This window comes from Engraulis encrasicolus, chromosome 11 (genome assembly GCF_034702125.1).
Source record: "Engraulis encrasicolus isolate BLACKSEA-1 chromosome 11, IST_EnEncr_1.0, whole genome shotgun sequence".
Classification (NCBI taxonomy): Eukaryota; Metazoa; Chordata; class Actinopteri; order Clupeiformes; family Engraulidae; genus Engraulis; species Engraulis encrasicolus.
Window position 1 is genome coordinate 38,783,096 of NC_085867.1, and position 14,281 is coordinate 38,797,376.

A 14,281-nucleotide genomic window follows, 5' to 3' on the forward strand; every position below is an offset into this window, starting at 1 on the left:
TGACTCTAAATATTTAATACACTCCAAAAAAAATTAACAAACCTCTCTTTTATTTAATATACATATATTAAAAGTGTATGCCTTTTTTCTCTGATCGTTTTTCCACCCCCCCTATGCTCTAGATAGGTATTGATTTTGAGAAATTGATTGGCCAGAATGCCCAGTTCGTTGGGAGAAGAAACACCTGGCGGTGTGACTAGACTGTCAAGACGCATCAAGTGATTGCAATTATGCAAGTGAATGGACAATAGCGTACAGTACTTAATACTGAGCACAATGCTGATGGCGGTGGCGATATTGCACATATGCCTGCTTTAGCCTTTTTGCCAATGCACATTGGACACAGTTAGCTGCACTTGACTGTTGTCACCATGACACGCTGGAGAATAGATTTTTCACATGTATATATTTTTTTTAAATATATTTTTTGGTCTTTTTGACTTTATTGACGATAGTATAGTGAAGATGGTGACAGGAAGCCAATGGGGAGAGAGAGAGACGGGGAAGGACCGACAAAGGACCCGGGCCGGGAATCGAACCCGGGTCGGCCGCATAGTAGACGAGTGCCCTACCGTTAGGCCACGGCAGGGCCAGATTTGTCACTTATATTTTTATCCACCACAAAGCCTTATAATATTATTCAGGAAAAATAAGCGATCCCAGATACCCTTTCGCACTCTTGTTGAAATAATAGTTGATCTTAAGTTGAAGCTCCAACAGGTCTATCCAAACTCTTTGCTACACCCATCATTTAATTAGAATGATTGGTATGAAGAAACTCTTTTTACTTTTAGGAGTTCAGGAGGTCTCTTCAATAACAGGTGGATTGTTTGTTGGTTCGTGTTGTCGAAGAGGAGCTTTTATATCAGGGGGAGGGAGGTGGGAGGGGAAAAGCGTTATTTAACAGTCTGATGTCTGAATGTCTCCTTTGAATAAGGCAGCCAATTAGTTAGCGTGGCTACAAATTAGGCGCTAATGAGGCCGGGTGGGTGTAAATGTGTCAGGGTGTTGGTGTTGGAGGCTAATAGAGTTGGGCTGCTCCGCTCTGGGCGAGATGAGATGGTGAGGATGGGGGGGGGGGGGGGGGGGTGGGGGGGCGGGGGGGGGGGGGGGGGGGGGGGGGGGGGGGGGGGGGGGGGTGAGAGGGAGGGATGGAGGGGGTTGGCAGGGGCCTTTATGTCTTTCGGCAGGGGTGTAAATTTGACCTCCTCCTCCTCCCACTCCTACGCACATTAGGAGCCATTATTTCTTGCTCTCTCTCTCTCTCGCTCTCTCTCATTCTCTCTCTCTCTCGCCTTTTCTTTTTTTTACTCGTTTTTTTCTTTCTTTTCTTTCTGCCTGCGTCTTCTGTTCTTTAGGGCACCTGTGCTTCACTCGCTCACTCACTCACGCACGCACACACACACACACACACACACACACACACACACACACACACACACACACACACACACACATACTCTCTCTCTGGTTCTCTAGCATTGTAATCCTCTCTCCCAATCTCTCCTCCCTTGTCACAACCAGTGTGTTTTTATAGCTCTGTGCCTAACTTCCTTTCTTTCTGTCTTTTGGGAAGTGTGCCCGTCTCTTTTAGTGGAGCCGACAGGCATGTGGAGTCTTTCAAAGAAGTCTCTCCCCTCCTCACGCACACGCGCACGTGCACACACACACACACACACACACACACACACACACACACACACACACACACACACACACACACACACACACACACACACACACACACACACACACACACAGACACACACACACTCGTCTCTTACTGTGTCCCTCCTTACACACACAGCTATGCACTGGGTTTGAAGAATAGCTTCCAAGGACATGGGCTGAATGAGTGTGGCAGGGGCTGTGAGTATGTGGTTGTGTGTGTGTGTGTGTGTGTGTGTGTGTGTGTGTGTGTGTGTGTGTGTGTGTGCGCGTGCGCGTGCGCGTGCGCGTGCGCGTGCGTGTGCGCGTGTGCATGCACGCTTTTGTGTGTGTGTGTGTGTGCAAAGGTCCGCATGTGTGTCTCAAGCGACCAGACAACAGCAGCAGCAGCTGGGTCTGGGTTACTCCTCACTTGCATGCCCCACAAAATGGCCGTGCTTCCCTGTCCTGTCCTGCCCTGTCTGTCTTGTCATTGTGGCCACAGGCCCAAGAGAATCTCCCCTGTAGAATACTGGCTGCTAGTTAGAATCTCCCCTGTAGAATACTGGCTGCTAGTTAGAATCTCCCCTGTAGAATACTGGCTGCTAGTTAGAATCTCCCCTGTAGAATACTGGCTGCTAGTGAGAATCTCCCCTGTAGAATACTGGCTGCTAGTGAGAATCTCCCCTGTAGAATACTGGCTGCTAGTGAGAATCTCCCCTGTAGAATACTGGCTGCTAGTTAGAATCTCCCCTGTAGAATACTGGCTGCTAGTGAGAATCTCCCCTGTAGAATACTGGCTGCTAGTTAGAATCTCCCCTGTAGAATACTGGCTGCTAGTGAGAATCTCCCCTGTAGAATACTGGCTGCTAGTGAGAATCTCCCCTGTAGAATACTGGCTGCTAGTTAGAATCTCCTCTGTAGAATACTGGCTGCTATTGAGAATCTCCCCTGTAGAATACTGAGTGCTAGTGAGAATCTCCCCTGTAGAATACTGGCTGCTAGTTAGAATCTCCCCTGTAGAATACTGGCTGCTAGTTAGAATCTCCCCTGTAGAATACTGGCTGCTAGTTAGAATCTCCCCTGTAGAATACTGGCTGCTAGTGAGAATCTCCCCTGTACTGGCTACCATTTTGACCAGGACTCCCTATCAGAAGAGACACTTGGTCTCAATAGGACAATGGCTAAATAAAGGATAAATGGTGAAAAAAAGACATGCCTCCTATCTGCTACTCCACAGTCACACACAGGTCGTTGTCGCCACACCCCCCCAACACCACCTCCACCACCACTATCACAGAGACGGCTACAGCTGCAGCTGCTGCCAAACACAAGCCAAGCGAATGAGCGACAGATATTGACATTCAGTTTTAGTGATATTTCTCTCCACGCCGCCTGTTTTCAAGGTCACTACGCGACTGTGGTGCTGCCTGCTGCCTTCTCCTGCTGCTCTCTGTCTGTTTCCAACTGAGAGAGAATCCCTACCTTTTTCTCTCTATCCTTCTCTCACAGTCTCTCTTTCTGTCTCTCCTTGTTCCTAGTGCTTCTCTTTCTCTCTTCTCTCTTCACTCTTCTCTCTTCTCTATCGCTCTCTATCTCCTCTCCCTCTCTCTCTCTCTCTCTCTCCCTCTCTCTCTATCTCTCTATCAATCTCTCTCTCTCGTGCGCGCTATCTATCTCCTCTCCCTCTTCCTCTCTCTCTCTCTCTCCCTCTCTCTCTATCTATTTCCTTCTCCCTATCTTTCTCACATTCTCTACACATCTTTCTTTTCTGCCTCCTTTCTCTACCACACCTCGTGCTGGATTGTCTGTGTTGTGCGTCTGTTGTCTGTCTTTCTTCGCGCATCTCCAATCCTGTCTTTCCTTCGAGACCTCTCTTTTTTTCCACTGACTCCTCCAGTCCACCATTGTCATCCTATTAGTTGTGAATCTGTACAGGCCACAGTGCTGCACTCGCAACCTGCAACCTCTCGCGCTCCCAAACCATGAAACATGTGTATGCTTCCATGAAAATAACATTTGGCCGAGAGGAGGGTTACTTGGAAGGCTCCATTTTGCGTATCGAAATAGTTTGTTTGGTGACAGTATTGACCTCTTGTTGCCACTGAACGCTCCCTGTGAAGGCCGCATATGTTTTCCATTTTGGACACACAGTAGAGTCGCACATTGGTTGTGATTTGCCATCCGAAATGGTCTTCCAGTGGCACCGGCTAAAGTGTTTGCGTGCGTGCGTGCGTGCTTGCGTGCGTGCTTGCATGCGTGCTTGCGTGCTTGCGTTCTTGCGTGCGTGATAGATCATGGGTATGAGTTGACCTGTGACACTCTGATGCGATCAAACAAGGCAGCACACTCTCTATCATCCATCTATGTATTCATCTCTCTGTGTCTTTCTTTCTCCCTCTGTCTCTGTCACTTGCTCACACACATTTGCTCTTATACAACTGTACACTACAGACATGCATTCTTAATTCTCTTGCACACACTCCTATCCACACTCATTGGCATCGGTGTGAGGTGAATGTTCCAAACAACGCAGGTGCACTGCCGATGGGAAAGCAGAAAGTTATTGGAAAGTGGACGGACACAGTGTGTGTGTGTGTGTGTGTGTGTGTGTGTGTGTGTGTGTGTGTGTGTGTGTGTGTGTGTGTGTGTGTGTGTGTGTGTGTGTGTGTGTGTGTGTGTGTTTGTGTGTGTGTTTGTGTGTGTGTGTGTTTGTGTTTGTGTGTGTGTACTGTACGTGTGTGTGTGTGTGTGTGTGTGTGTGTGTGTGTGTGTGTGTGTGTGTGTGTGTGTGTGTGTGTGTGTGTGTGTGTGTGTGTGTGTGTGTGTGTGTGTGTGTGTGTGTGTGTGTGCACACGTATGTGTGTGTGTGCCTTTGTTAGCGTATGGTTGTGATTCAAAGGTGTTTGCCTTAGTATTGTGGTGTGTGTGTGTGTGCACGAGTGTGCGTGTGTGTGTGTGCCCGCCCGAGTGTGCGTCTTGAGCTCCATGCTAGAGCTCCTCCATCTCCGTGGAATTACATTCCGCCTTCTGCCACGAAAAACCAGCAGCCCAAGCTCTCCCGTGTGTTATTGATTCCAGCCCAGCCAAGTTGTCTGTATTTCTCTCCCTCTCCCTCTCCCCACCCCCCTCTCTCCCCCTCTCTCTCTCTTCATCCATCTATCCAGCCATCCCTCCATCCCTTCGTCTAAGCCAGTCCGTCCGCCCGTCTGTCTGTCTGCACCACTTCTCGCACATTCACTTTCTTGAATGCAAAAAAAATATCTGCTGTATGTTCTTCCTTTTCTTTTCTAGTTTGTTTCTTTCCCCTTCGTCCTGCCCGGTCCTCCTAAGAGGTTGGGACCGGCTAGTGACATCACTGTCAAATGTTTGGCCCTCATTAGGGTTGATTTCGACTGCATGTGTTTGTTTATTTGTTTAGCACAAGACCGGGGTAGTATAGAGAAGGACCTTCATCTTTAGCAAGGATGTATTGCGTGAGTGTGCATGAGTGAGTGAGTGAGTGAGTGAGTGAGTGAGTGAGTGAGTGAGTGAGTGAGTGAGTGAGTGAGTGAGTGAGTGAGTGAGTGAGTGAGTGAGTGAGTGAGTGAGTGAGTGAGTGAGTGAGTGAGTGAGTGAGTGTGTGTGTGTGTGTCTGCTTCTGTACAGTCCCATATGGAGCTGAGGCAGACGATTTTTTAACTGTGGCCAAAAACACACCTCCATCACCCAGCACACAGCAATCACTAACTGTTAGCTACTCTCATCTCTCCTTTCCCCACCCCATCTCTCTCTTCCTCACCCGCCCCCCTCTCTCTCCTGTATTTGTCTCCTGCAGCACATCCATGGTCATAAGGGCCCCATCACAGCAGTATCCTTCGCTCCGGACGGCCGCTACCTGGCCACCTACTCCAACGCAGACAGCCACATCTCATTCTGGCAGGTAAGAGGACAAAGCATGCGTATACACACACACACACACACACACACACACACACACACACACACACACCACGGACACACACACCACGGACACACACACACACGGACACACGGACACACACACACACACACACACACACACACACACACAAACACACACACAACCACGGACACACACACTCACGCATACACACACACACATACACATACACACTCACATACACGAACACACACACACAAACACACACACTACACACACTACACACACACTACACACACTACACACACACTACACACACTACACACACACTACACACACACACTACACACCACACACCACACACCACACACACACCACACACACATCACACACACATCACACACTTAGCTCTATCGGTCCACATACACACATCCAACCACATGCACATCACCAACATACACACATACAGACTCACACACACACACATGCACACACACATGCACAGGCGTGCACACTTACAGTTGTCCATCCTCACGACTGTGCACTGTGCACAGATGGGTGCTGGTTAAGTGCAGCCCTAAATGGAGGACTTGAAGCAAACAGATACAGTAGATGAATAGAGAGAGAAAGAGAGAGAGAGAGAGTGCGAGCGCGAGCGCGCAAATTCTTTTGTGAGGGCACATTAGGGATGGTGGATGATGATGATGGTTGGAAGGGAGTGAGGACGTGTGGGAGGACCCTGAGCGTGTGTGTGTGTGTGTGTGTGTGTGTGTGTGTGTGTGTGTGTGTGTGTGTGTGTGTGTGTGTGTGTGTGTGTGTGTGTGTGTGTGTGTGTGCGTGTGTGTGTGTGTGTGTGGACAGTATGTGTGTGTGAGAGAGAGAGAGAGAGAGAGAGAGAGAGAGAGAGAGAGAGAGAGAGAGAGAGAGAGAGAGAGAGAGAGAGAGAGAGAGAGAGAGAGAGAGAGAGAGAGAGAGAGAGAGAGAGAGAGAGCAAGCGAATTCTTTTGTGAGGGCACATTAGGGATGGTGGATGATGATGATGATGATGGTTGGAAGGGAGTGAGGACGTGTGGGAGGACCCTGAGCAGGTGTGGCTGTGTGTGTCCAGGGGAGGGGAGGGGAGGGAGGTGTAAGTGGGAGATTGAACACTACTCTGTCATCACAATGGTTCAGGGACACCAGAGACAAAACCACCCAACCATCTGGATATATTATTGTTTAAACTGTATGTCATTTACTGATACAGTATATATCAAAAGAATAGCCTTCACTTGTGAGAGGTTATAAAGAAGATGTTGAGGTAACTAAAAGGTTTTGCGATGATTATATGAGATTCCATCACGTAACTTGGCAACAGTGATGGCCAACCTGCAACGTACTGCCACATTCCAAATCAAAGTCGTACCTGTGCACTTAATACTAGTCATTTCAGTTTCTACAAACTTTTCTTCCTGGCTGAAGAAGTGTGCTAAATAAAATTAGCCACAGAGCATCGCAGGACAAATTAGACATTAGGTCTATCACAAGATGTCTGCTCAATTTTGATTGAGCAGAGCAGGGCCATTTTTATCGTTTTCATTTTTTTTCACCCGGATTTCAGACGCTTTCCAGCAACACTTGGCCTTTATTTGATTATGTGCTTTTCAGCTGTTGTGATGTCTCTGATGTGTCAAGCAGCGCAGCTGAAGAAAAGCACAGCAGATCCATATCCAGCAGATCTATATCCCACCATTATCTTATTACAGAAAACACTTCATCTCAATGGTCCCAGACCACTGTTAGCCTACTGCAGCAGCACGTGTCAGCCAGAGGATTGGCTTGCTTGTGAATTCACCCACAGCCATTCGAATGAAAGACAAGTGTGGTTGAGTCTGCTGGTGTGCACTTCTTCTCATAAATGTGTGTGTATAGGTGTCAATCAGGGGTGGTGTTTAATGTTGTAAAATACTGGTTAAAAAAACGTTAATTTAAGTGCCAATTAACACTGGGTTTGGTTGGCCAGGCTTTTCTGTCCTGGCTTCAGGTTTTCAAAACCGTGCCAGCTATTATTCCTTCTGCCTGTGCACCGAAGACAGGTGCACTGAAAGGTGCTTTGTTTAGGATCATGGTGGCCAGAGTAGGTATTGCAACTACACTGCTCATTGAAACAGCTCCCTATTGCCACATTTGATCTCTTATACTTATACTTCAAAGTGATAAACTGATATTTGCTTGAAAGACCAAAGTACAGTAAGTTTTACTAAAAACACCTATTTCTGGAAATTCAAAATGTCAGACATGGAAAAGATCCACCATTTCATGTATGAAATGGTGGATATAATGAATACTTAGGATGGTGGTACTTAAGTGGTACAGTAAGTATTTGTTATAAAGGTTTTTTGTGAGTGGGCAGCATGCATTCTGAAAATAAACTAAAAATATATATAAAAATATATATATATATATATATATATATATATAAAAATAAATATATACGTAAATGAAGAAATATTACACTTTAACACTGATTAGTTGGCCTAATTTAAAATGGCTGCATCCATGGCCTTTGTCGCGTGATACCTGACAACTTCAGTCACTTCACTTGCAATGTATTAGAAGCAGGTTTAAGTTGCATCCGGTGGCATAGATATCTCAATTTGACACCACTGTTTTCTACCCGAGACCGGTGGTCGTATAGACCTGTTATCCTTCGGAATTTACGGAATCTGTCTGACGACACTGTGTAGAAGGCCAGGGGGATGGGACTGACGTCGAAGGCAGACTTATACACTTTTGTTTCATAGACTTTGCAAGTTCTTGGTCATGCTAACTGGAAATCTTCCTCTTTCTGGAAACAAGAAACGAATCCTCATTTGTTATATTCTGGGTTTTTTTTCCTTCTGTTACATAGCACCTTATCGAATTTGACAGTAAAATATCAGAATTGGGTACAATTTCCTCTGAATGCTCAGATAACTGATATTACTTAAATACTAGATTGAAATGTGATGTGGAAAATTAATTCCATCAGAGGAACTATATATTGGGTAAATGGGTGTCTGAAGTCAGTCATATATAGATTGGTAGCAAATTATTCACAAGGTAATGAGGTCCATAGGGCTAGGAGCAAGCTACACAAAGACAAGTTCTCCTTTTTTCTAGAAAGCCTTTAGTTAAGGCATTCAAAACTCTTAGGCCAGGGGTGTCAAACTCAAATTGACCAAGGGCCAAAATCAAAATCTGGTACGAAATCGCGGGCTGAACTCAACATTTTTTTTTTAATTGACTAAAGTTGTGCATGCATGCACTTCATACTAATGTTTAAATTTCACATACACTCTTTCCCATCATATTTGTAAGTTAAAATGTGTCTGCACATCCTGTGACACAGCAAATTTCATGTTCAAGTCATTGCGCTATACATTAATGGTGTATGTGGGACAACTGTAATACACATTTGAAATGATCTGGCGGGCCAAATAAAATGGCTCCGCGGGCCAAATTTGGCCCCCGGGCCTGAGTTTGACATCCCTGGCTTAGACAGTTATTCAGGCCCGAGCAGTGAAGCACTCGTGTCTTAATCAATTCAGTATACGGCCATAGGGCTGTCTCCTCTTTTTCTGTGTTGCAGCAAATAATAAATAACAATTATTAACAACTAACAAATAATTCTTCAAAGCATTAAATAGCACGTTCAGCAGCACCTTGCATTTACCACAACAGTATGCTTGAAAAGCCATGAAAATTAAAAGCATCATTAAGTGAAGTAAAGACGCTTTAGGGAGAAGAATCTGAAGATCGCAAACAGAGAAACTAAAACTGTTCTGCACAAGCGATCTTTTTTTTTTTAACATTTCAGTCCTCGACCCTCTTCAGGTAAATTCCTGCTCTGAACCACTAAACGGAAGCAGGTCTGGTAACAGGTTGAGACAGGGGAGAAGAGGGGTGATTTAATGGGTGTGATGAGGGGAAGAGACAGGGCTTGGGGACATGCCGAGAAAGCCTGGGAGCCAGTACTGTGGCTCCTGTCCGTCCGGCAGCTGTGTGTGTGTGTGTGTGTGTGTGTGTGTGTGTGTGTGTGTGTGTGTGTGTGTGTGTGTGTGTGTGTGTGTGTGTGTGTGTGTGTGTGTGTGTGTGTGTGTGTGTGTGTGTGTGTGTGTGTGTGTGTGTGTGTGTGTGGAGAGGGCTGGGGGGTCTGTGGCAGTTTACGCGTGTGTGTGTGTGTGTGTGTGTGTGTGTGTGTATGTGTGTGTGCGCGTGCTTTTGTGTTTGCCTGCTTGCGAGTTTGTGTGTGCGTGTGTTTTTGGGATAACAGAGGAAGTCTGCAAGTGTGTGTGTGTGTGTGTGTGTGGGGGGGGGGGGGGGGGCGTGCTTGAATGCCCCTGTGTGAGTATGCATGATTGTGTGCATGTGTTTGTATGTGTGTGTGTGTGCGTACGCTGGTGCATGTATGTATGTGTGTGTGTGTGTGTGTGTGTGTGTGTGTGTGTGTGTGTGTGTGGGCCGCGGGGACTAATGGCTGCTGTAAGCGTAAACCACAGCTACTAATGAGCTCTCAGACAGCCCCAGCACCACATCGACTCCTCCGATATACACACACACACACATGCCCGCAAACACACACACACACACATGCCCGCAAGCACACACACACACACACACACACACACACACACACACACACACACACACACACACACAGACTCCTCCACAGGCACACACACGTGCACACACACACACACACACACACACACACACACACACACACACACACACACACACACACACACACACACACACACACACACACACACACACACACACACACACACACACACAGACTCCTCCACAGGCACACACACGTGCACACACACACACACACACACACACACACACACACACACACACACACACACACACACACACACACACACACATGCACAGGCTCCACATACCTCGTCTCCACCGGCTCCAGAGACCTCCAGAGGCACCAGGGCCGCGCCACCTCCCGTCTGGCCCGCCAGGGAGGCAGCGAGGGTGGGGGAGGGCGACGGGCAGACTGGGGGTCTGGGTCTGACGCTGGAGCTCAGGCTTCAGGCTTCAAGTCTTCAGGCTCCCACCAATCTCCCAAGTGGGTCTGTGTTGTATGTCTGCGCTTCCACTTGCATTTCCTCACCAGCACACACTTACACATACATTGTGTGTGTCCGTGTCCGTGTGTGTGTCCGTGTGTGTGTCCGTGTGTGTGTGCGCAGTGGGAGAACTTACAGGGATAAGGTTGCCCTTGTCTGGACCCATGTGTCCATCCTGACATCCCCAAACATCCTCCTCATGTTCAGATCAATGTCGTCCTGACCCCCCACCACACAGGCACACGCACGCACGCACGCACGCACGCACACGCACACGCACACACACACACACACACACACACACACACACGCCCACGCCCTGAAGGCCGAACACTCTCTGGCCTGCACTGATAACAGCATGCCCATCCACCCCCATACCCCCCTCACTGCCCTCAGCCCTCTGCCCTAAGTCCCCTCACTCACCCTGGGCCAGTGGGGCGTCCAGTGCCCCCTGGGCAGCTCTGGATGAATCTGCAATAATAATAGCCCAAGCAGATATTCCAACCACACCAATACCCTACACACACACACACACCACAGCCGCAGAACAAAAGATTTGTATGTGATTAGTTTAATCTGCTGGAGGTCCATTGTGCACTTTTTATTGCTGATAATAATGCATTTGTTTTTCGGAGACTGTTGTTTTTGCTACTTCATCATGCAAAGGGCCTGGAAAGTCTTAAGTTCAGCTAAAATAACGCACATACTACATAAAAGTGTTCATTGTGCAATAATGAGCAGTACTAAACAATTCGGTGCTAGTTGTCATGTCCACACGGTTGTCCCTAAGATGAATTTCTGTGGCCCTTATTGCTCCAGTGTTGAAGTAATATAGAACTTGTAAAGATGGTGTACTTAGCAGTAAAAACTCTGTCCCCCACCCCCTCTCTCCCTCACGCTCTACCTCTTTCTCTCTCTGCCCCCCCCTCTCTCTCTCTCCCTTTCTTTCTTTCTCTCTCTCTCTCTCTCTCTCTCTCTCTCTCTCTCTCTCTCTCTCTCTCTCTCTCACTCACACTCTCTCTTTCCCCCCCCTCTCTCTCTCTCTCTCTCTCTCTCTCTCTCACTCACACACTCTCTTTCCCCCCTCTCTCTCTCTCTCTCTCTCTCTCTATCTATCTATCTATCTATCTATCTATCTATCTGTCTCTCTATCTCTCTCTCTCTCTGTCTCCCCCTCTCTTTCTCACTCACTCACTCTCTTTCTCTCTCTCTGTCTGTCTCTCTCTTTCTCTCCCCACCTCTCTCTCTCTTACTCCCACCTCTCTCTCCCTGTCTCTCTCTCTCTTCTCCGCTCTCGTCCCCCCCCAGATGAACCAGTCTCTGCTGGGCAGCATCGGGGTGCTGAACTCGGCTCCTCAGCTGCGCTGCATCAAGACGTACCAGGTGCCGCCGGTGGCGCCCGCCTCGCCGGGCTCCCAGAACGCCCTGAAGCTGGCCCGCCTCATCTGGACCTCCAACCGCAACGTGATCCTCATGGCCCACGACGGCAAGGAGCACCGCTTCATGGTCTGAGACCACGGGGACGACGACCCGACCCAATCCGAGATGATGATGACAGTGACTTTGCCTGTCAACGACCCCACAACCAGAGTCTCTGTTTCTCTATATCTCTATGTCTCTTGCTCTCTCTCTGCGAGCCACCATGCCACACCACACTTCTGCAAGCACCACACCACACCACACCACACCACACCACACCACACCACACCACACAACACAACACAACACCCTACACCACTGCTGTTCTTCTGAGATGGTCCCATCCGAGACGACATGATACGTGATGACGGCGTCGGTCGACCTGCAAAGAGAGTCTCTGTCTCTCTCCATCTGTCTCTCGTACGAGTCGCCATGCCACGCCAAGCCAAGCGGCATGACTCACCCACCCCCCCACCACACACACACCAGAACGCAACACCACTACTAATCTGGAGGTCAGCTGGAGGTCGTCTTGACCTCCACCAGGATCCTCAAGACTCCACATTCCCCTCGATAAACTAATGCACCAAGCATCACCGCCACCGCTATATAGTCACCCCTCTCCCCCATCCAGTGGCATATCCCAGCCAGCAGCACCCTGCTCGACTGGTGCCGTTTACACACGGCTTGTGGTTTTATTTCTTTTTTTTAAGTTGTTTACATTTGAAGTTCATTCCTTTTTGTGGTTCATTTTTATTTTATTTTTTGTTATTCTTATCATTATTTTGGTATTTTTAATGTGGAGTTTGATTCATCTTATTTAAACTAAAGGACAGTAAACAGTAGATATATTCCTCTTTGACAGGTGTGGCTAATGTCTTGTCATGGGAAGAGCGCATGCTTGCGCACCTGTGTGTGTGTGAGCGTGTGTGCTGGTCAGCGATGAGAAGGGCAGTGCAGTGCAGTGCGGTACTTTAACATGCACTGTTGTTGTTGTGGTGAGAGTGTTGACTTACTGTGTACAGTTGGACTTTTGTGAGTTGGTGGGGTGGGGTGTGGGATAGGAGAAGTTTTATTTATTTATTTTTACCTTAACTTAAACTTGCATGAATCTTCTTTCGTCGTCGTCGTCAATCGGTAGAAGTGTGCCGTGAACGCGCAGCGCAGCAGCCCTCCTGCACGGTAGCTCTCTGTCTCTGTCTATCTCTGCAGGGGCTTCAGTTATCTGTTTTGAAGAAGTATCTACTGTACTGGAAGAAGAAAAGGAAGAAGTCCTCCCATGGAAAAGAGCAGAGGACCTGGGACTGAATTTTCCCCCAAAAGCCCTGCCGCAAGCTCCCTGCCGAGGGGAGTGGAGAAGGACGAGGAGTGGTTGCTCACTTACTTATCACCAAAAACAACTGCAGTCAAAGAAAAGAATATTGAAATATATCATTATCTGTGCTGTATCATTGTGAAATATCTCACCAGGAATGTTTGTTGTTGTTATTAGCTGTAGATGTCGTTGTTATTTGTCTGTGTTTGTTTGTTTGTTTGTTTACATTGTGTACTTGTCTCTTTTAGTCATTTGGGTTTACTATACTGTCAGTAGGATTGTCGTGTGCTTGGTGCTGTCATAGATCCCGTGTTCTCCCCTGAGCCTGTACAGACAGCCTAGTGTGTGTTGCTACGCAGCTAATAAACAAGCGCTTATGAAAGCCCATTCCAGCATACCCTGATACCCTTACTGTACATAATACCAAAACACACACACGCACACACACACACACACACGCACACACACACACACACACACACACACACGCACACACACACACTCAAATATTTTATTTTAGAGAGCTGTGTAACTTGAAGATATATATGTATAGCTGAAAGATGTTCTATCTCTCTACCAAGAGTTCTATTTAATTGACTTAGCCGGTGTAGTGGCTCGGTCGGTATGGAGGATGATGGAAGAGGGGTGGAGATGGATGATGTCAGGAGAACAGACGGAAAGAAAAGAAAAGAAAGGGGGAGGAGGGTGGAGGGGGGGGGTGGGGGGTGGGGTGGGGTGGGGCAGAGCATGATGGAGATGGCCATGGCTGTTCAAGGTGGACTCCGTTTTTCTTTCTTTCGAGGCTACTGTATGAGACATTGTGCACTGCAGCATGCCACACCGTGCTTCTCCTTTCATTAGTGTAGCAGCGGCACCACCACAACCACC

The 14,281-nt window shown here is 47.7% G+C and overlaps 1 protein-coding gene across 2 annotated transcripts in view; it reads left to right on the top strand.

Moving 5' to 3' along the window:
- Positions 1-13,780, top strand: part of LOC134458327 (WD repeat-containing protein 7) — a 278,717-nt gene extending 264,937 nt beyond the window's left edge. For both annotated transcript variants that reach the window (XM_063210562.1, XM_063210563.1), the window contains exons 28-29: positions 5,465-5,569; positions 11,968-13,780. In XM_063210562.1, coding sequence (XP_063066632.1) covers positions 5,465-5,569; positions 11,968-12,171 — 309 coding nt within the window. In that variant the 3' untranslated portion in view covers positions 12,172-13,780. The remainder of the gene's footprint in view (positions 1-5,464; positions 5,570-11,967) is intronic.
- The last annotated feature ends 501 nt before the right edge of the window (positions 13,781-14,281 follow it).